This window comes from Stigmatopora argus, chromosome 1 (genome assembly GCF_051989625.1).
Source record: "Stigmatopora argus isolate UIUO_Sarg chromosome 1, RoL_Sarg_1.0, whole genome shotgun sequence".
Taxonomy (NCBI): domain Eukaryota; kingdom Metazoa; phylum Chordata; class Actinopteri; order Syngnathiformes; family Syngnathidae; genus Stigmatopora; species Stigmatopora argus.
This window is the reverse complement of record NC_135387.1, coordinates 8800667-8823745: the sequence shown is the minus strand read 5'-3', so window position 1 is coordinate 8823745 and position 23079 is coordinate 8800667. Positions and strand designations below refer to the sequence as shown.

General features: G+C 42.7%; 1 protein-coding gene across 2 annotated transcripts; it reads left to right on the top strand.

The window, feature by feature from the left end:
- The first annotated feature begins 1227 nt into the window (after nucleotides 1-1227).
- LOC144077080 (receptor-type tyrosine-protein phosphatase-like N) lies at nucleotides 1228-22979 on the top strand. 2 transcript variants are annotated; one of them, XM_077604550.1, is made up of 22 exons: nucleotides 1228-1447; nucleotides 8644-8694; nucleotides 11989-12099; nucleotides 12163-12259; nucleotides 12331-12478; nucleotides 13225-13552; nucleotides 14974-15111; nucleotides 15226-15260; nucleotides 15687-15823; nucleotides 15897-15961; nucleotides 16044-16102; nucleotides 16213-16428; nucleotides 18228-18476; nucleotides 19068-19215; nucleotides 19297-19370; nucleotides 19456-19533; nucleotides 20883-21002; nucleotides 21079-21245; nucleotides 21825-21878; nucleotides 21961-22025; nucleotides 22109-22182; nucleotides 22262-22979. In XM_077604550.1, the coding sequence occupies exons 1-22, from the start codon at nucleotides 1357-1359 to the stop codon at nucleotides 22331-22333; spliced, it is 2577 nt and encodes an 858-aa protein (XP_077460676.1). In that variant the 5' UTR covers nucleotides 1228-1356; the 3' UTR covers nucleotides 22334-22979. The 2 variants fall into 2 exon arrangements, with proteins under 2 accessions (XP_077460676.1, XP_077460668.1); XM_077604542.1 differs by having other exon boundaries at nucleotides 18213-18476.
- The last annotated feature ends 100 nt before the right edge of the window (nucleotides 22980-23079 follow it).

Genomic DNA, 23079 nt, shown 5'->3' with positions numbered 1-23079 from the left:
CTGACACACCATTAGTTAGGAGCCAGTCAGTCACAGAGTATTGTTAAATTCTCACATTGAAAATTAAATACAAGCTTTAGTTTTGAATGGAAGCCATTTTAGGAGCTTGTTGTTTCGAAACAAACTTCAAATTAATTGCTGGTGTTAATAGTTGAATTGTATTTCTACGACAAATGGCAAAATTCATATGAAATTTGATTTGGACAAGACATACCCAAGCCACGTGGCTATATGAGAGATGTACCAGAACTGGAATCATCTGCCCCTAGTTTTGTCTGTTCTTATTGCTTCGTGTTAAAATTTCATCAGAATTCCAACCATGATATTTTCTCAGGGGCAGCCTTCACTTCCATTTTTCCCCCCAATCGGTTTATTTTCCCAAGTTGGTGCATTCATTCAAAAATGAATGATCATTTTGAGTACAGCTATACTACTTTGGGGTGCTGGAGCCTATCCCAGCGGACTTTCGGGCACAAGGAGGGGGACGGGGTGAATCGGCGGTCAGCCATTCACAGGACACGAGAAGACGGAATATTTCACGCTCACACTCACACCTAAAGGCAATTTAGAGTGACTTTGGAATGTGGGAGGAAACCGGAGTTCCCGGAGGAAACCCACGCGGACCCGGGAGAACATGCATACTCCACACAGATGGACCGACCTGGATTTGAACCCTTTCGGGTGGCCCGGCAGGAGTGGCCAGTGCTTCAGCCTCACAACTCTGGGGTCCTGGGTTCGAATCCACCTTTGTGGAGTTTGCATGTTCTCCTCGGCCTGTGTGGGTTTTCTCCGGGTACTCTGGTTTCCTCCCACATTCCAAAAACATGCATAGTAGGCTGATTGGACACTATATTGCCCCTAGATGTGTGTGAATGGTTGTCCGTCTCGTTGTGCCCTGCGATTGGCTGGCCACCGATTCAGGGTGTCCCCCGCAGAAAGTCAGCTGTGATAGGCTCCAGCACCCCCCTCGACCCTTGTGAGGATAAAGCGAATGAATTTCCACCCTTCTGCTGTACGACTAGTCAGTATCCATTCCATTTGAACAGAGAGTTCAAACGGATTGAATGTCTAACACTGTCTATGACAGCCACTGAATTAGTTCAAAGTTATCCTTTTGTGCTAGAATAAGAACTCCCCCAAATGTTCACCAGAAACCTTGATGTTTCTAAGTTTGGTGCGGTCCTTGTTCTGTGGCTTTCTGTGATTTAGCGCCCCCTTTTGGCGATGTCCGCCACCTGTCGCCTCTTCATTCTCCATCCGCGCAGCAGCAAGAGGCGACCTAGCATCTCCTCCTCCTCCTCCTCGCCAATGGACCGCTGCTAGACCGCCAAGACCCCTTCCTCGAGCCGGTGGATCATGAAGGGTCGTCGGCCGCGGGTGGTCGTGTGCGTCCTCTTCCTCTTCCTCCTCACCGCCTCCTGTCGCCTCAGCACGGCCGCCCGACACGGTGAGTCGAGCTCCGGAGAACGCTCAAAAGAAAACAGCCCCAAGTCGTTGGCTCACTTGACGCTCGATATTATTATATTATGCGCTTTTAAAACCATTTTTTTGCGTGGTTTATGAGCTGCTTCAAATGCTCAAATCCACTTTGGCGTGTCTACGTGAGCAGTTGAAATGCGTCCAGATGACGCAAATGATAGATAATTTTCGAATTGGGTGGGGGCAGGGAAGAGGCTTTTTCTTTTCCAGCGATGTGATAAAGTGCAGTTTTGCAAATTCCAAAATGGTACTGCTAGAGTAGCCGACTTGTTGCTGTTTTGAAAAATGAGTCACAGTCAAGCATCTATCAATCGATTAGATTCATCCAAGAGTGAAAAAAATCTCATTTTTCCAGTGACATATCAACTAATGTTGCACTGATACCGATTTTGCATCCCGGTTGTGTGTTGAGTCTTGATTGAAGAAAGAAGAAATCTTCTTTATTAGTCTGTTTTTCATGTTTTTTTTCTTTCATACCTTGATATTATTAGCGTTGTTCGTTTTGGACCATACCTGTCAACCTCGACCAATTGCTCCTCTTATTAATGATTGCAATTCTCCTTTTTAAGCGATAACAAACCATACAAATGCAACACATTTGCTCACATAGGGTGCACTTAAAAGTGTAAAATTTCCCACAAAGTGGAGTAGTGCCCATTCAGTCGGTGCACCTTTTGTATGCACTAAAATCAAGATTCTGTGGATGTCGCTGTAAGACGCTGACAGCTTGACTGTCTGGGTACATTGCTTGCTGACGCGCTATATTTATATAGTGGACGTGTGAAAGGGCATATCATGCTTAAAACGTGACAATATTGGCAGTTGACGATGACGTTTTCGTCTGTTACCGGTGACCGAGACGATCAGGGATTAGAGCCGAAATGGGTAAAACGAGATCGGTTTTACAAAACACATACTTAAAAAAAACACGTACAAAAGTTGCTATACGGCGTACACAATTTGATATTATCAACAAAAAAGTATAAAATACAGGAAAAATATATAAATTGACGCCACATTCTCGTTTTCTGTTCTGTTTTTTTTTGGCACACCCACATGGCTTTATTGCAAGAACGATGACTTTTCGATAGCTGACCCCTGTTTATATTCTTCTCCAGCAGGCAAAAGAGGGCGGTAATTTGAATATCAGTGGGCATGTTTCAGTTTGGAAGAAACTTTCCAAAATATGGGGCTTTCTCCTAAGCAGAGCAGCTCCAGGAAATTGGACCGTCCCCACACTGGGTCAGGGACAGGTTTATGATACCGGCCACTGTCACACATACGTGTGACAAGTTATGCAACCCGAATGACAATACAAGCAAACACTTTGATCAATGTGCCCGAAGTCAAATGGGCCTCATACTTAATAATAATAATAATAATAATAATAATAATCGGACATAGGCCCTGTCGTCATTATCAACAACACAAAAAGCCTACTTGTCATCACACCCAGAAACTGCGTGTGACGAAATTGGTGGTGCTTCTCCATAAGCTGCGTTTACTCGGCAAAAGACCTAAATAAGTGATAGTTACGGAAATCTTGTAATTTGGCATTCTGCTGTTATGGATACAGGTCGCTTACCTCTCACAGTCTTTCACTTACCTTCAGTCAGCTAGTAGGAGGCAGATCACCACCCAAACATCTTTTCATATTACCTCAGAAGGGAATGTGTGTTGTGTTACCGTAAATTTAGAGTTCTGATGGATGTGGGGAAAAAAACTGTCCTTAAGCCTATTTGTCCGTACTTTGTGGGACCTATAGCGTCTGCCAGAGGGCAGCAGCTGGAACAGATTGTGACCAGGGTGGTAAGGGTCCCCTATGATGTTCCTGGCTCTGCTGAGGTAACGAGGGCTGGCAATGTCTTCCAGTGAGGGCAGAGAGCAGCCGACAATCCTCTGGGCAGTGTTAATCACTTTCTGCATGGCCTTTTTGTCTGCCGCCATGCTTACAGCGTACCACACTGTGATGCAGTACGCCAGGATGCTCTCTACAGTGGTTCTATAGAAGGTTATCAGAAGCTTGGTGCCCAAGTTGTTCTTCCTAAGTACCCTGAGGAAATGGAGTCGTTTCTGAGCCTTGTTCACTACTGCCGTGATGTTTGTAGACCATGAGAGCTTATCCGTGACATGGACCCCCAGGAATTTAAAGGAATGGACCCTGTCTACACATACTCCATTTATGAGGAGTGGGGCCAGATCTGTGCCGTGTTTGCGAAAGTCCAGAATTATTTCTTTAGTTTTCGTGGTGTTCAGTGTGAGATTGTTCACCGAGCACCACGAAGGCAGTTTGTTGACCTCATCTCTGTAGGCCGACTCATCCCCTCCTGAGATGAGTCCGACCACAGTGGTGTCGTCAGCGAATTTGATGATGGCGTTAGACTGGTGGGTGGGTGTACAGTCGTATGTGTACAGGGAGTACAGAAGAGGACTCAGTACACAGCCTTGAGGGGAGCCAGTGCTCAGTGTAATGGAGGAAGAGAGGTGGGGACCAAGTCTAACAGTCTGTGGTCGGTTGGTCAAGAAGTTCTTTATCCAGCAGCAGATTGAAGAGGATAGTCCAAGGTGGGAGAGTTTGTCAGTCAGAATGTCCGGTTTTATGGTGTTGAAGGCTGAGCTATAGTCAATGAAGAGCATCCTCACGTAGTACCCATGGTGTTCCAGGTGGCTCAGTGCTGTATGTAGAGCAGGGGTCACCAAACTACGGCCCGCGGGCCGGATACGGCCCGCCGGCACATTTGGACCGGCCCTCTGAACAATACCAGAGACGCTATCGGAATTTTTTTTTTTTTTTTTTTTTTTTGAATTTTTTTTTTTTTTTTGGGGGGGGGGGGGGATGCGGCCCGCTGGCACATTTGGACCGGCCCTCTGAACAATACCAGAGACGCTATCGGATTTTTTTTCCTATTTGGCCTTGAAGACTGGGACATTTTAATCTTGTGTTTGGTTCATTGCACCCCTGCTGAGCCCACAAATCATCCCAGTGAAGCGGGGCTTCGCATTGCTTCTTTGGTGACACGCGCGGGGAGAGTGATTCCCTTTGATGCATGCGGGCACGTCCACCGTTGCATGCACGAGCAGTGTTACCGAGACATCTGGACGATCGCAGGTGAGGGCGGAGCCCTGGGACCATCGCGGACTATTCAAGCATATTAAAACTGCAACCTGTTTGAGAACGGAATAATGGCGAAAAAGTTAGGTGAGAGAAAAATTGATTCAGAATGCAGGATATTTAACCTGGAGTGGACAAACGATTATTTTTTTGTTCAATGCAAAGAAAAGGCTGTTTGTCTCATTTGTCAAGAGACGGTGGCGGTATTCAAATAATACAATCTTTGCCGACACTATGAATCCCGTCACAAAGACAAGTACGATAGATTGCAAGGCCAAATACGAGCAGACAAACTCTCAAAGCGAAAAAGTGGACTACTATCTTAGCAGAACCAGGCATCCGTTCGGGCCAGCTTTTGGGTTGCTAAATTGATAGCAAGCAGTGACGGAGAGTTTGTTAAGAAATGTATGGATACTGTCGCGGAGGAGGTGTGTCCCGAGAAGAAAGATGCATTTAATGCCGTAAGTCTGTCGGTGAGTACAATGACCAGACGCGTTGAAGAAATCGGGAGTAATGTATATGCCCAGCTGCAGCAGAAGACGAAATAATTTGACTTTTTTTCATTAGCACTGGATGAAAGCACGGACGTGCAAGACACAGCGCAACTGCTCATTTTTATTCGTGGAGTTAGCGCAAACTTTGAGATTTGCGAGGATCTGGCAGCCCTCCAAAGTCTCAAAGGGACTACAACGGGAGAGGATATTTTTGACAAAGTGTGCCAAACCATGGAGAAGTTGGACCTGGACTGGTCAAAGCTAGCTAGCATCACGACTGACGGGGCTCCTAGCATGGTGGCCGAAACTTGCGGTCTAATAATGGGACGCATGAACCAGGAGTTGGAAAAAAGGGGTCTCACCGCCCCGCTACGAGTCCACTGCCAAATTCACCAGCAAGCACCGTGCTGCAAAATGTTGACGTTGGATTCTGTAATGACGGTTGTGGTGTCGTGCATAAACTTCAGAGCAAAGGGAGAAGATTGTGCATGGCACAACAGAAAGTTAATGTTCCATGGCTTTTTCTGTTACAAACTGACACCGGCCCCCCATCAGAGAAGGGAAAAGTTATGTGGCCCTCACAAGAAAAAGTTTGGGGACCCCTGATGTAGAGCAATGGCAATAGCATCCTCAGTGGACCTGTTTGCTCTATAAGCAAACTGGTGAGGGTCAATTGAGGGAGGGATTGTATTCCTGATATGGCGGGCTACCAACTTTTCAAAGCACTTCATGATCACAGGCGTGAGTGCAACAGGCCTATAATAGTTCATGCTGTCAATGGTTGGCTTTTTGGGGACAGGGATAATGGTGGCAGATTTCAGACAGGATGGAATGATGGATTGTTGCAGGGAACAATAGAAAATGTTTGTGAAGACTCCAGCCAGCTGGTCAGCACAGGCTTTGAGCACCTTCCCAGGTACTCCGTCTGGGCCAGCAGCCTTCCTGGTGTTCACAGACCGCATTACCAGTCTCACTTCCTGTTCCCGGAACGTCAGTGTACTTGTGAGTTTATACAATATATAACAATATGTACAAACATAGCACATTTATACGGATTTACGTAAATTGGGAATTTTCCTAGTGGGTGTTTTCGTCAGTAAAACGGTGACGGTTTTCTTTTTTTTTTTTAGATCATTTAGAATGTCCTTGTGGAATACTTTGTAAAAAAAGTTCTTCTATGATTATGTGCAAGCTTAATGAAGTCGAAAGCGTACTGTTTTAGCAGGACCGAAAAAATCCTTGTGTCTCTTGTCAACTGAAATCGCCCGATGGGAAACATTAATGATTACCATGTGACACTCAGTTTTATGATCTCAATCACTGACTTGTCAATAATTACTGTGGTTTTAAATGACATAGAAGGCCAGTGCAGAGCGGGTTCATGATGGAGGAAGTGAGGCGCTTAGCAGTCCATTAAAAGAGGAGTCAATATTGTGTGTGTTCACATAGGAACAATCATCCTTGTCTTGAAGTCACATCAGGCCCCCGTTTACAGTGGCCAGCAGCTAAGAATTGTTCAATGTTGTTTCTCATTCTTACTTCAGTTCACAATCTGCCTCTTGATTGTTGTATTTTAGACTTAACAATATGGCACACATTTTTAATGGTAAACACATTTGTTTGCTCATGCAGTTGTTGTGAACATCACCCAAATGTATCATTGGTTGTGATCACCTGAGCCTCATTCTTTCATTAATGTAATTTATCCTGGGAAATGTTGTTTCTTGTTATATAAAAAAAATCTTCTTTTTGGTAATTGCATAACAAATAGGCCATATTAATAAAAACTAATACTAAAAAGATCTAGTTAATAATAGCTGGCAAATGCGGTCCAAAAACTAACGGCATTACAAAACAAAAAATACTCAATATAATTATTATGAATTCAAGAACCCATTTGAGGAAGCAGATTTTCGCCTAAGCAACAAAATTCAAAGCATCAACATATTTGTTGGAGTGGACACTCAAACATTGTCCCCAGGCCCCAAAATGTCCTCTCCTCTTCACCTCTCATTATTTCACCGACCCTGGAAATTTGAGTTATATAGCCCATGATCACACTATTTCGAAAATCCTTTTGTGACCTCTGTGACCTTTTGCTCGTGACCCCAACGTTAAATTACTTCTTCCGTAACGTATTATTACAAACATGCACGTTTAGTAATAAAACCTTTCTTCGTGCTCGAGGTTTTTTGAACACAAAGACACAGATTTACGTATCCGAATAGATTAGATTGGATTAGATTAGATAACTTTATTCATCCCGTATTTAGATAAATAGGTAATAAATAAATAAATAAATAAATAAGTGCATCGCTGAAATATATATATATATATATATATATATATATATATATATATATATATATATATATATATATATATATATATATGCATATATACATACTCATATATTTTTGACCCAGCAGATTTGATCACTTTTTTCTGTTCACCCATAATAAAGTCATAAAAGAACCAAACTTCATGAATGTTTTTTGTGACACAGAAGTATCTGTTCCAATCACGATATCAGAGTAAAATCAGAGTTGTAGAAATAACTGGAAACTCATTATGTTCTTCACAAGTGTATGTAAACTTTTGACCACAACTGTGTGTGTGTGTGTGTATATATATATATATATATATATATATATATATATATATATATATATATATATATATATATATATACATATACAACATATACAACCTCTGTCTTATGTCGATTCCACCGACTCATAGAGATACAAATCCCAAAGTATTCTACCCTTGGTTTCAATCGTTGCAACCGATTTAATAATTTCCACGCCCATCCCTTTTGTTAATTCTGTTTTTTTTCAATTAATTTTCTGTACTTACATACAATAAGGAGATTTGCAACGCTTGACAGTTTCATGTTTACTAAACGTGTTCAATTTCATGCCGTCGTGCTCAACATTTTATTGCATTATATAACCTCTTGAATTGGCTTGAAATTTTTAGCCTTAGATGAGGCCAGAGTTGAGGCTAGAGCAAGGTGTTACATGCAAGTGTGTGGAGGAGGTATTAGTCATCTCGGGGCGCAGCATGGTGAAGCTTTCCTGTTTTGTTACGCCACTGTGTTCTTTTTTTTATTTTTTTAAAACCATTTTCTCAGCTCGCATCACCACTCCAGTGCACTGAACGTCTTAAATTAAACTTGTATCATCGTCACTGACAGCCAGAGATACAAAGTCGCCATCAGACAAAACTGGAATGCCTATAGCTGTCAATGGCACGGAAGGGGTTAGAAAATATTTACTTTTCAGTCATCGAGCACACACAGGATAATGATGAAATAGGTGTATTTTTAACGAACAGAGTTAGGTGGCATTACACCTGCCGCTGTTTACCGTCTCACAAGACTCCAAAAGGTAAAATGGAGCACATTCATTCATTCATTTTCTAAACTGCTTATCCTCACAAGGGTCGCGGGGTATATGGGGCACACAATGAGGTTAATATTCACCCGTGCTAATGTGCGTAGCACGAAGCGCTATTGTCTTGCAGAGAAGACTGAGTCTGTTTCTGTGTTTACAGGCTGCCTTTTCGAAAAGAAGCTTTGCCCAAGAGATGAGCGCTGTAATGATGGTAAGTTGCACTAATCTCCATTATGTGTTTTGCTTTTGGGACCAGCTGCTTTTTTGGAGTCATTATAATACCCCCGGAAGCATACTGAGCCGTAATGACATGTCATTACGACTCAGCATGAATGTGTGGCTTTCGTGGCTGCATCACAGACAATTGGCGCTCCCATTAGGCTTGAGGATGTAACACTAGTCAAAGTAGAGCTTGTAAATCAGATTGTTATGTCAATGAGATTCAATAGAACATACGAGAGAGCGAGAAAGTGGGAAGTGAAACGTAAACATGGTTCCCACCGTCAGCCGCGATCCGCCAATTGCAGACGGCGGAAGCCGTTACTATGGTGACAGTGACATCACCTGCCTGACAACTGCGGGCCTACGTTGTGTGCGCGAGTGAGTTTGTTTTGATCAGAGATAGCGGGAGAAGACATTGGATGACTCATCAACGCACGCACAGTCACCTCTGCAGTGAATATTGATGTGATTTTCATACGTCAAGGTGCCTGAAAGTGCAGCGGTCTAAGTATAGACACATCGTTTATTATCAGTTCTTCCCAGGTGTGCAAAATCCCATTAATTTTAGTTTTTTTTTACCTTTAATGACATCTTATACAGTGGTACCTTGACATACGAGCGTAATCCGTTCCGAGACTGAGATCGTATGACGAGGTTCTCGTAACTCGAGCGGACGTTTCCCATTGAAATGAATGGAAAAAAATTTAATTCGTTCCAGCCCTCTGAAAAAACACCAAAAACAGGATATTGGATTGGAAAAATGTTTTATTTCTTCTAATTCCCCATCCATTAACAAAGTAACACATAACTAGTGGTTTAATAGAAATAAAGTGTTTAATCTAACTAAAATTGGGCGGATTTCGCCGAGGGGAGAGGGGCACAAAAGGGGCGGGGGGCTTCGTTTTTTTTTTTTCCACACAACGCACTCGTAAACGGAACAAACACTCCACCCTCACGTTCGCTATCGATGGGCTGTTTGCTGTCGTACTATTCCCTTCAAAATATTCCGAAAATGATGCACACAAATGTCCTCACAATCGGATAACGCACGACCACTTGCCAACGAGCAGCAGTCTTTTATCAGCGATCGCTCCGCTGCCCATGGGAGCCTCGGGGGCGCCGGCTAGCGGCTCCTTTTAGCTTGTAGCATCTGCGGTCGCATCCCCTCGAATGGCGCCCATGACAGAGTTGCCACCGTGGCCGCTACTGCGGGGAGCCGCGAACCAGCGCCCACGACGCTCCCACGAGCAGCCAACGAGCAGTAATATAATACTCCTCGTATTAGATAAAAATAACAGGAAATGCAGCAGCTGAGCTTACCCACGTATTGATTGTGGGTAAAGTTTTATTCTGAGTGCCATTGCCTGTCGGCGTTGTGTGCACGAGTATACTTCATTACCCAGAAAGCCCTCTTTTCCCCGCGCATGCGCGTTGTGCATTTCCTGGTCTGAATAACTCATCCTGTGCTCGTAAATATTGTTATACACGAAAGATATGCAAAAAAAAAATGCCATGGCCACCTGGCTTGGTCGCATCACGAAATTTTGACCGCATCACGGGCAAATTATTAGATCGAAATTTCCCTCGTAAGACGAGCATTTTGTATGACGAGCGGTCGTATGACGAGGTACCACTGTACATGCATACTTACAGTTAGTTCAATAGTAGTATATATAGTATTCAATTTCAATAGTGGCGGCCCGCCGGTTGAGTGGTTAGCGCGTTGGGCTCACAATGGGGACCTGGGTTCAAATCCAGGTCGGTCCACCTGTGTGGCGTTTGCATGTTCTCCTGCGTGGGTTTTCTCTGGGTACTCTGGTTTCCTCCCACATTCTATAGACATACATGGAAGGCTGATTGGACACTCTAAATTGCCCCTAGGTATGAGTGTGAGTGTGAATGGTTGTTTATCTCCTTGTGCCCTGCGATTGGCTGGCCACAAATTCAGGGTGTCCCCCGCCTCTGGCCCGAAGTCAGCTGGGGGAGGCCCCAGTACCCCCCGTTACCCTAGTGAAGATAAAGCGGTTCGGAAAATTAGATTACATTAGATTAGAACTTTATTTAAAATAAAATAAAAATAAAATCAGACTTAGGCCTGTCATCATCATTGACTAGACAAAAGCCTAATTGTCATCATACCCAGCTGCGTATGACGAAATTGAAGGTGCTTCTACACGAAGTGCACTTTTCTCAGGCAAGAGCCCAACCAAGTGATAGATCAAACTTGCTGGCATTCTGCCGTGATGGATACATCGCATCACCTCCCGAGCGCAACCAGCTCCCGGCGACTGCGAAGGTTTGCCTCATCCCGTATTCGGGAAATTTCTTGGTTGCAGTAGCAAGACAGACACAAGACAAAAACTGGAGCCACACACAGGAAGTCCGCAAGGTGGGGACTTTTGGAGAATTTCAATAGTAAACTATAATTTCAAGGGGGAGACTTTTTGCACCGGTGAATCGTAATATAACATAAACAAATTTAAATGAACTTGGATTACGATGCAGACACACTTAAAAATAAGTTTAATCTAGCCTTACACTAAACTTAATTCTAATTTTCTTTTACATTTTTATACAATTCTCCCGGCCGGGTTGACTCTGTTTGCCCCGCCTCCACACTGACTTTCAGTCATTATCGAAAGTTGTTTGCTGTTGTATTCCCTTCAAAATATTCAGAAAATGATGCACACAAATGTCCTCACAATAGGATAACGCACGCCCACTTGCCAACGAGAAGTAGTCTTGAATTAGCGATCGCTCCGCCAACGGGAGCTAACAGGCTAAGGGGGAAAAACACTGAAAAAATGCAACGCTCCGACCAGTGCTCGCAGAAACATTTGCGACCAGAGAGATTACAAAGAGGGAGTTGCGGGAGAGAGCCAGTGCCCATGATGTTCTTATGAGCAGCCAACAAGAAGTAATATATACGCCTCGGAACTATCGCTCCGCCATTCGCGCTGAGTGACGGAAAAAAACACTGAAAAAAATGCAACGCTCCGCCCAGTGCTCGTAGATATCTGTTACACACGAAAGAGATGAGGCAAAAAAGACAGTGCGCTACAATGATAAACAGCCTCTCATGTCTTGGCCACCTGGCTTTCTCGTATCTCGAATGTTTTCTCGTATCTAGAGATAATTATTTGCTCGAAATTTTACTCGTATCTCGAAATGCTCGTATGTCGGGTTGCTCGTATGTCAAGGTACCACTGTACACACACGTATATACATTTTTTATAAAGCGCACTTAGCATCTTAGTATAGTACATAATCTGTTTCTATACAGACGGATTGTTCGGACAATGTGGTAGCCCACACCACGATCCAATCCAGTATGTGGTGTCGGCACCTGCTCTCTATAAGCTTCAGGAGCTCCTTGAAGACTTGATGGCGCAGGGTAAGTCTCCCCATCAACATTTATCTGTGGAAATCACTTTTGACACCTTTGTGGACTGAGCAGGTATGACCTGGAGGGATGACATCACCCAGGCAATAGTCGGCCAAGCTTTGAGTCACATTCCTACCATTAGCTCCTCACAGCTGCTGCAGCGAAAACAGTAAGAAATGTCACACCAGCAATGTCTCAGGGGAGAATTTCTGAATAAATCTTTTGCTCTTGTGTTCCCAGGTTGCTGACTCCCCGTGCGATTTTAAGAGCTGGAGAGACAGGTGACAAACAACGGATCCAAAAGTACATAGATTATCTGACAATGGAGCCGTCTCCATCCTCCATGCATGGACAGATGCCCATACTGGATTCCCAAATGTACAACCAGGTAAAAGCAGTTGCGTTCCTGTTACAAAGGCTTTTAAAGGGTATCCCTTTCTGTTATCAATAGCAGCTAATGAGTGTCTCCAAAATTATTCACACAATTAGGAAACAAGTAGTAGTACTTATTTTTAACTATGTATCAATTTCTATTATTACAATAAATGCAGAAAACTACATAAATACATTTCTGGAGAAATTGCATGGGAATGCTTTCATGCTTTTTGTTTAAAATTGTGAACATTTCAAATGTGTGAAATTGGTATTATGTCAAAATGTCAATAGGCAAAAATAGGAACCTTGTATACGAATGGGTACACGGTCGATTGGTCGCCGGTCTTTTGGTCGCCCGCGACCAATCGACCGCACACGATACGAATGTGTCAACGACATTCAATGGGAATTTTTCATTAAAAAAATGTTTTGGGGAGTCTGCAAATTGAGTTTTTTGCAGGCCAAAGTTCAATTCAAATTCAAGTTCAATGTAAATGTTCTTGTAGGTATTGAATCAACTATTGAAAAGGTTTTTGTCTAAAAAAAAGAAACAAAAAACAGACTAAATCTAATAAAAATCTTACGGTGCCGTGATATTTTAAATCAGTAATATTTTAAATGTTGATGATATAAAGATCATGTTTTTGAACACCATGTTGGCGCGCTTTGTTAAAGACATTTACAGTGGAGGAAAAGGGAAGCACTTGATGTAAAAGGTTTTCACTATTTATGCTTCAATTCTGTTATTATTCTCATCAGGATGAAGTTGAACGTTCCCTGAATTCCCTGGAAGATAACCCAACTACTCCATTCATCCGCTTCTCCCATCCACGCTCCAGATCCAGAGGAAAAGCTCTCAACAGGGACCAGCAACTTCTACAGAATTTGGTGTCCTATTACTTAGACGCCCCTGTCCAGGCTGATTCTCGCCCCAGGGGGGCACCTGCACAATCTTTAGCGTCAGCTTCCGCCTTCAAAGAGATTGACTTACCACTGGGCTACAACCAGAATTACATTTCCCAAGTTGAAAATCTTCGGTCGCAGAGCAAGGTAGCGTCGAAGTACGACGCTTTGGCGGGACTGGACGGTGAGAAAAGTACAACTGTTCACTTCTTTGTTTGAATACGGGGAGTCTTTGGGTTACGATGTCCTCGACCTACGACCTTTCGACTTTATGGCGCTTAAGTCTTCTGCACCAAAAGTTTCTGGTGCATCTTCTAAATTGAGCCAAAAGAATAGCAATGACCATGAAAACTAAGCAAAAGCAAAAAGCATGGAGTAAGGAGAACGATACTGACACACATCCGTAAAGATGCGGCGTTCAGGCCAACGTTAAATGCCTTGTCATCAAATGCAGTTTTGTGTTTTCACAAATCTTACCTGGCCGACACAAACCTTACATCGCTGACAGTCAAAGTCAAACAACCTCTGGATCACGTAACCTAAAAATAAGTTACATAACAAATCGGCTTGCATGTTTGCTTCATGATCGATTATTGACTGGCGTGACAGAAGGGAATGGTGGAGAAGTTTTGGTTTTGTTGCCGCCGCAGTAGTCATTGAAAACCCTAACATTCCATTTACCCATCAGCAATTATGATTTTAATGTACCTTACTTTAGCCACCTGATTGTGTAGTGGTTCACTTGCCTTCGGTGCGGGCAATCGCGAGCTTCATTTCCGCTGGTGGTTGTATGATTGCATACCTGTCAACCTCAGCCAATTAATGATTGCAATTCCCCTTATTTAGCGATAAAAACCATACAAATGCAACACTGCACATATTTACTCACATAGGGTGCTAAAATTGACCGCAAAGTGGACGTAATGCTCATTCAGTCGATGCACCTTTTGTATGCACGAAATTCAAGATTGTGTAGATGTCGCTGTATGACGCTGACAGCTTGATTGTCTGGGTACATTGCTTGCTGACGCGCTATATTTATATAGTGAAAAGGCGGATGTGTGAAAGGGCATATCATGCTTAAAGCAGTCGATGATGACGTTTTCGTCTGCTACCAGTGACCGAGACGATCCGGATTAGAGCCGAAATGGGTAAAACGAGATCGGTTTTACAAAAAGAATCCCGTACAAAAGTTGTTATACACCGTACACAATTTGAAATGATCAATAAACATATAAAATACAGGAAAAACTTATAAGTTGACAGGTATGTGATTGTAAATGCGAATGGTTGTCTGTCTCTCAATGTGCCCTAGGTCTGACTGGCGACCAGTCTAAGGTGTAGTCTGCTTTTCACTCAAAATCAGCTGGGAGAGGCTCCAGCAACCCTTATAAGAATGCGCGGTGCAGACGATTTATGAATGAATCTATTTTACTTTTTAATATTAATTATTTTGATGACAATTTTGACTGGAACAAAACAGAACCTGGTCATAACTCGATGACTCTCTGTATTGGAACATGGCGCCGCGAAGTTGTAATCTGTTAAATTTCACCGTATTTCAAGATCCAATAGTATTCTATCTGATGTTTATCTGTTTTGCAGAAAGCTCTGTGGCGCGTCTTCAGCGGCTGCTAGACAAATACGGCCTGGATGTTGAAGATTTGTCCCCCGAACAGCTAACAGCGGCTCTGCACAAGCAGATGCAGCTGGAGAAGTCCTTTGGCCTCAAAGCCATTAAAGGTTTCAACATCCTTCTAACGTGTACTCGACACCATCGATAATAATATTGACGTAAATTGAGGGAGCGTACAATGCAGGAATTTAGCGCTGATCTTTGATGTCTCCACGTTTCAGAAAACTATGGAAACAATGTCGGCTCATGGAAGAAGGTCAGTGTCATGACTTGTCCACATGCAGACATGGTTTATTTTGGAACTATTCTTTTGCTTAGTATAAAATATGTATCCATTTTTGTTTCCAAAATGAAAGTTTGGTAACGCGCTCGTAACATAACATAAACAAATCTAAATGAACTTGGATTACGATGCAGACACACTCAAAAATAAGTTTAATCTAACCATACACTAAACTTAATTCTAATTTTGTTTTAAATTTTGATACCTTTCTTCTTGACTACCTTCCTTCAGTCTTCCAATTTAAGCCATTTTTCATATATTTTATGATTCTGGCCACTAAACAACATTTGTTTAAACACTGAAATACTCAACATCTTTTTTATGTCAACATTTTTATCTCAGTTTGGAAAATCTTCAAAATGTAATTTTTTTTGTTACACAAATGTTGTCATTCATCAGGTCACAGAGAGTTTCAGCGAGAACAAGATCGCCGCCCCAGATACAGTGCCGATCATAAAGTATTCTAAACCAATGGTGGTCCCAAAGAATATCAGCCCTCCCCAAGTGGGCAAGGTGGAACAAAACAGATCTGACATGTATGTCTTACATGGGCAAAACGCTTTTGGGATGACTTTCTTTGACAAATACTCTTTTCTGTCCTTCCGCCAGTGATTTGGGTGTAACGACCACTTACGGGACGAAGCCAAACGAAGAGAACCTATCGGAGAAAGAAGGTTAATATTGTATCGCTGTTGTAGGTTGGCCATTCTCAAGTATTCAATAGTAACAAAGTTGTAATTCTGAATACGCTCACAGATAAGAACATTCAGAAATCTGAGACAAGTCTGAAAGTTTTGCAGCACAGCGACAACCAGGTGACAACAAACAGACATACATTAGATGGAATGAAACAGTTACCCTAAATGAGAATAAGATAACAAGATTATTTGGTTTTATCTTTTTTAAAATGGTTTTGTTTTGTCAGCAAGTGGAGAAGTTTGCCAAAGCGTCACCTGTGGCCACACGAGTCAAAACTGGCTCTCGCTGGGTTTCCTCTACCTTGGTGGCTCTCGCCTGCATTGTTGGCATCCTTTTGGCAGCCCTCAGTGTCACCTGCCTGCGCCACCATGCCCACCGTTTGGCTGCCAAGAAACTGGGCCTGGCGCCGCAGGGTGGAAGCTTCAGCCACCAGGAGTACCAGGTAAGAACGTGTAAAAAGTAGGGACTTGCACGCATTCTTATATATTATTATTCCAACGATAAAAGCAATGTGGAAATGCATGGAGATCACTCAATCACAGCTAGTACTGTGCAAATTCTCTCCAATATGGTACAATCCAGACTTTGAGGTGAACAAAATCTCCATTTATTCCACAAAAATTAGATAAATCAACATGTGTTCACAAACACTGTTTGTGCTTTGATTTATTTGATAAGGGACAGCACATATTAATGAACATATTTATATTCATAATGAACATACATATATATGTAAATATGTAAGATTGTAGCCGTGGGCTAATTTCCATCTTTTGTCCCTTGTGTAGGTACAAGGTAAACGATGACAAAGATTAGACACATACACACACGTAGCACAATTTTCGACAGCGTCGTGATTGCAATTTTGTCCGTCTAACAGCCAGGCTCTAAGATGATTGGCGAAGAGGTTCAGCAACGGGAGTTCACGTATATGTATAATTGGTATTGAGCTCCAGGTATGAATAGAGAAGGTGCTTTGGCTGAAAGCACTGTTTTTTAAGGGAACTACACGGTCACCTCTAGAGCCAGCCATTGTTGATGATGCTTGCTCCCCCACTGGGGTGGCGGGAACTACGTCAAGCACATCTGACAACTGACACGCATTAGTTTCATTCTTCGCATGACTAACACAAGGTTAGGTTGGGTATATGCATGACTGAGAGTCGCTAGAGTCTAGTGCAGGGGTGGCCGAGTCTGGTCCCCGAGAGCTCCTAGCCACTCTGTTTTCCATATCTCCCTCCTCTACCACACCTGAATCAAATGATCAACTCATTAGTAAGCTGTCCAGACGCTTGATACCGAACCTGATGATTTGATTCAGGTGTGTTGGTGGAGGGAGACATGGAAAACAGACTGGATAGGGGCTCTCGAGGACCGGACTTGGCCACCCCTGGTCTAGCGGCTTTCAGTCATGCATATAGCAGCTAGACATGTACTGGTATATACCAAAACTGCCAGGATTAGCAACGACATAGCAAAATGTAAGATATAGACGCGTTGATATCCAAATGTCCCAATATTGGGTTTCCCATTACACATTAGTAACATTGCCTATGCCCTCACCTTACCTAATCACACTCTTATCTGAACGATGTCCTGTATCCCGTACTCAGGTGGTGTCCCCTCGGTAAGAGTAGTCATATTGAGATAACAATGCTACTTACATTAGGTAGCATATTTATTTAATTTGATATTTTGTATCATTATTTCCTCTTTTCTAAATTTCTCACTGTAGAGCCCTAAACCCTTTTATGTCCCGTTGTTTCCCCCCCCCCCCCGAATAAACAATCTTATATAAACAACCACAATCAGAGTATACAAATGTGCCCGTAAAGACACTCAAATGTACTATCCTCCATGTCTAAGCAGGTGAACAGAACAATAAAAAAGGGATATGATTTCAAACCCTGCCTCAATTAAGAGTGGAAAACAATGATTGCTGGTCATTAAACTCCCATGAGAGCACTTCCTGTTTGTTTTCTGCTCCAACATTGGATTTTTTCCCCTGATCTGAGATCAAAATGAATCGAAGTAAATTTGGCATTATATACTGAATGGTGGAGTTTGTCTTTTCAAATTTCTGCAAAACTCTAATTTTGGGGCAAAAAGTACATAGATATGTGCACCTGTGAGATGCTTTCTTAATGAGATTGGAGACATTTTAAGTTTAGTGAATACAAAAAGAACCAAGTTAACAACTGAAGACATGCATAACTGGCTCACCAGGACCTGTGTCGCCAGCGTATGGCATCCAAAGGTGCTTTTGGACGCCTGGAAGCAGCTGCCCTCGGTGCCGTGGGTGGGACGAACGCTGCTGGCGCCGGCAGAGGATGTGGAACAGCAGGGAGCGCCGATTCGAGAGTGAGCAGCGTGTCATCCCAGTTCAGCGACGCAGCCCAGCCCAGTCCTAGCTCTATCAGCAGCACGCCGTCATGGTGTGAGGAGCCAGCACAGGCAAATATGGATATCTCCACTGGGCACCTGATTCTTGTACGTTTCAAAAGTTCTCTTTTGTTTCCATCAAAAGTGTCCAATGAGAGGCTCTTGACTGCTGGCTCACTGTATTGTGCAATGAAGCAGTGAAACATTGACAATTCTAGTTATTTTCTGTAAACACAGAGACTACCAAATGAAAGATGAGTCTTTTATCAGAAAAATACATTTGTTTCTTCTTTGTTATGGCCTTTAGTAATCTGAGTTGAGCATGCATACATTTGGGAAAAATGATCTATTTTAGGTGGTAACCAGACAAACAGCTATTTGCGAAAATACCGTAAATGTTTTTTGCGCAACAGTGACTTTGACACCACTATATTTTGCTTTGGGGGCAACTGAGACACCTGAACAATGTGTTCCTCATTCCATAGCTACATGTCTCCTTACCGAACCAGCCCTATAAAAAATGTAATTGAAGACAAGATTCTCAATTTTAAAATAGGCCCTGAAAAAGTTAGCAACCAAATTTTCCTGCTGAAATTCTTGTAATTTTCTGTTTGCTGTCATCACTGAATATCTCAACAAAACTTTTTGCAAGTAGCGTCTGCAAAAGGAACTGATTGTCATGGTTCCATTTTAAAACAGGCATACATGGAGGACCACTTGAAGAATAAAGACCGTTTGCTGAAGGAGTGGGAAGCTCTCTGTTCCTACCAGGCAGAGCCCAGCAGTGTTACCGTGGCTCTGAGTGAATCTAATTTCAAGAAGAACCGCTTCCACCACTCGCTGCCTTGTGAGTCCCGACAGCACCTTTCAGCCTGTCGCACTGCAACACGGAACATATCACAAATACTTGATATCTTTGTTATCTTAGACGATCACACCAGGGTGAAGCTCAAACCCGAGATCAACCCTTCTCGTTCTGACTACATCAACGCCAGTACCATAGTGAGTTTGACTTGAGTTTGACTTTTTTTGGACCTGTTTAATAAACACTTGGCGGTCAACTCATCCTGTCGGTCCCTCATTTCAGATTGACCACGACCCTCGGATGCCGGCATATATCGCTACTCAAGGGCCACTGTCCCATACCATCTCTGACTTCTGGCAGGTGAGTGACTCATATTAGATCTTATGCAAGGTGCACAGTTTGGTGTACAGTTATAATGTTTTCACAGCCTCAATACCCTGTTCCAAAAAGTACTTTGATTTTGGAAGAAAAAAATGTTTAAAAAGTTGTAAGCATAGTGTGGACTCAATTGCTAGGACACAAAACTGGGGTTCAGATGGCATTACGCGGGTCGAAAGTCGTGATGGGTCCGAAAACATCGATGCATGAGCCAAGAACATTTTAGAAAACTTCAATTCCGATGCCTTGACTTAGACCACATGTGTCAAAGTGGAGGCCCGGGGGCCAAATCTGTCCCGCTGCATCATTTTGTGTGGCCCGGGAAAGTAAATCATGAGTGCCGACTTTCTGTTTTAGGATCAAATTAAAATGAAGAGTATAGATGTATATTAAATGTCCTGTTTTCCCCCTTTTAAATCAATAATTGTAATTTTTTAATCAATTTTTTTCGTGTTTTTAGTTCAAAAATCATTTTGTAAAATCTAAAAATATATAAAAAAAGCTAAAATAACATTGTTTTAGATCTATAAAAAAACTGAGTATTCAGAGCTTTTAATCCAGTTCTTTTAATCCATTTATTAAAAAAAATCTAAATATCATATCTAAAATGGTCCACCCCACATGAAATCGAGTTGACGTTAACGCGGCCCGCGAACCAACCCGAGTCTGACACCCCTGACTTAAAATGTTAGGAGTAGAGTTTTTGGCCTTTACCTCACTGGTCAGAAACCTCAGCTACCTTCTAAGGCTCAGACGTCATTGGTCATGTGACATTAGTGAATGACTCAAGCAACGACGTATCATTTCAAACCACTCTGCGTCAGGAAGAGTGACACGAGCTCCAGCGCCTCGATTTCATTTGCCCATCACTATGTAAAAACAAACAACAAATGGCATATTTTGGCAAAGTAAGAACTCTAAAATACAGACGTCTTTATTACAAGTGTAGTGTAAAATTGTAACAACGTATGTGTTTATATCAGCTCTGGGGTCCTGCGTTCAAACCTAGGTCATGTCCATCTGTGTGGAGCTTGCATGTTCTTCCCGGGCCTGCGTGGGTTTCCTCCGGGAACTCCGCTTTCCTTCCACATTCCAAAAACATGCATGGTAGGCTGATTGGACACTCCAAATTGCCCCTAGGTATGAATGTGAGCGTGAATGGTTGTTTGTCTCCTTGTGCCCTGTGATCAGCTGGCCACCAATTCAGGGTGTCCTCCGCCTCTGGCCCGGAGTCAGCTGGGATAGGCTCCAGCACCCCCTGCAACCCTAATGAGGATAAAGCGGTTCAGAAAATGAGATGAGATGTGTTTATGTCATGTGTCGGTGTGCAGATGGTGTGGGAGACCGGTTGCTCTGTGATCGTCATGATGACAGCTCTGGTGGAGGAAGGGGAGAAGCAGTGTGACCGCTACTGGCCAGATGAGGGCTCCTCGCTCTATCATATCTATGAGGTGAGCGCAGCACATATACAAAAGACTGAAGAAGGCACTTATAGTCATATTATCTTGTGACATGGGCTACTTGTAGGTGAACCTGGTGTCAGAGCACATCTGGTGCAATGACTTCCTGGTGCGAAGCTTTTACCTGAAGAATGTTCAGACCCAGGAGACCAGAACCCTGACTCAGTTCCATTTCCTCAGCTGGCCGGCACACGGGATCCCCAGTTCCACACGTCCCCTACTGGATTTCCGCAGGTATAACCGCAGTGACTTCAAAAACAATGCCAGGAACAGAAGAAAATAAGATGAAGGAAACATACATTTGTCTTATGCCTGTGGTTTATTGTTTAACATATCTGTCTGTGTCATTCTTGTGGTTTGCAGCTAGTAGTCTGGGTCCAGTTGCATAGTCACAAAAATGATCATGGACTGATGTGGCTGCAGCAAAAGGCCCATCACTCAAATGAACAACTTGTTCGACTCCATGGCTGATATTGACAGCGGTAGACGTCCAATCCATTTGAACTGGGAGTTTGTACCACTGCCAATTGGAGCTAGTCACTTCATTTCTGCCCTTGTGTCATTTAAAGTGGTCTATAAGTCTGTATACATAAACACATTGAAAGGAAATATTTATTTTTCAACAATTCAGTCATCGATATACTGCACATTGGTTAAGACTTATGGTCTTGCCAGTTTTAATCATGCATTTTTGGTTCGTACGAGTAGAGTAACCAACTTCCACCTCTATGTCAATGGCAGCCAACGAGTTAAATTGACTTTGATCCTGAATTTATTGATGGCGGCCAACATTTCCTGCTTATCTCTTCCCAGGAAGGTGAATAAATGCTACCGAGGACGCTCATGCCCCATCATTGTTCATTGCAGGTTTGTCATGATGTTCATTTCAAGATAAAAACTCAATCTCAATTCAAAACTAAACGTCGTGATTGATATTTTCTGGTTTTAGTAACGGGACAGGTCGGACTGGTACATACATCCTCATGGACATGGCTCTTAACCGTATGGCTAAAGGTGAGCTTTCACATTTCTAGGTGGTATCATCACTAGAAGGGAGAAAAATTACTGTATTTTTTGGGGTGTCGGTTGTACTAAAGGTGTGAAAGAAATCGACATTGCTGCAACACTGGAACACGTTCGTGACCAAAGGCCTGGGATGGTTCGTACTAAGGTAAGCATATTTTAAAAATAGCCTCAAATTTCTGCATCTAAGAAAAGTCAAGGAAAAACTCTGACTTTGCTCTTTTCAGGACCAATTTGAATTTGCCCTGACTGCTGTGGCTGAAGAGGTGAATGTCATCCTCAAAGCGATGCCCCAGTAAAGCGGCACCCAAGCTCAGACCGCCTTTTCTCTCCTAACTGCCTTTTGCCTTGCAAGTCAACAGTGATGTCACACCATGAAAAATCTATTGTAACCTTTGGGGAGGATTTGTACAGGCGCATGAAAAACAATTGCGGCGTGACATTTGCCATAGATGATAGTGTCGATGCACAGGTAATCCCGGTAAAACTATTTAATTGACATTTTAAAATGCCGTCTCCCTGCCTGCTACTTAATTTAAAAAAAAACGACCTCTGGGAAGTATGTAAATCAGGTCTCACTCATACTTGCATAAATCCGACGCGATGATCCACTGATGGTTTTCTTGTGGGAGCCTCAAGCGGTTGCTTGCTTTGTGCTTATGTGGTTTGTTGCATATTGTACTGTTTAATACACCATCTTTATGCCTCAGGAAGAAATTGATTTACTTTATCAGATTTACTCCTTTGGTAAAGTATAAGATAGCAAGGGTGATACTTGTTGTTGATTATCGGTACTCATGACATCTGCAGAATGCTGGTCCTTTTCTGTGTTGTATTGCTGTATACCTCATGCAATTTAGAAAATGAAAAAAAAAACTGTTCAATGACAAAATATTTTATTACTGTGAAATTATGAATAAATATTTTCGTGTTTAAGTGCTGCAATCAATTTGTTTCTCTTTGTCTGCGCCTAAAATATGAAGCACTGTTACTGCAAATACGCCTTTATTGTCTAAATATTCAGTTTGTTAGACGAGACATTTGC

Excerpts from the sequence above, each read along its gene's own strand:
- LOC144077080 (XM_077604542.1), top strand. The coding sequence starts at position 1,357 with ATGAAGGGTCGTCGGCCGCGGGTGGTCGTGTGCGTCCTCTTCCTCTTC. Across the intron at positions 15,112-15,225 it reads TGGCCTCAAAGCCATTAAAG|AAAACTATGGAAACAATGTC; the intron begins GTTTCAACATCC and ends TCCACGTTTCAG. Across the intron at positions 21,003-21,078 it reads CGCTCTATCATATCTATGAG|GTGAACCTGGTGTCAGAGCA; the intron begins GTGAGCGCAGCA and ends GGCTACTTGTAG.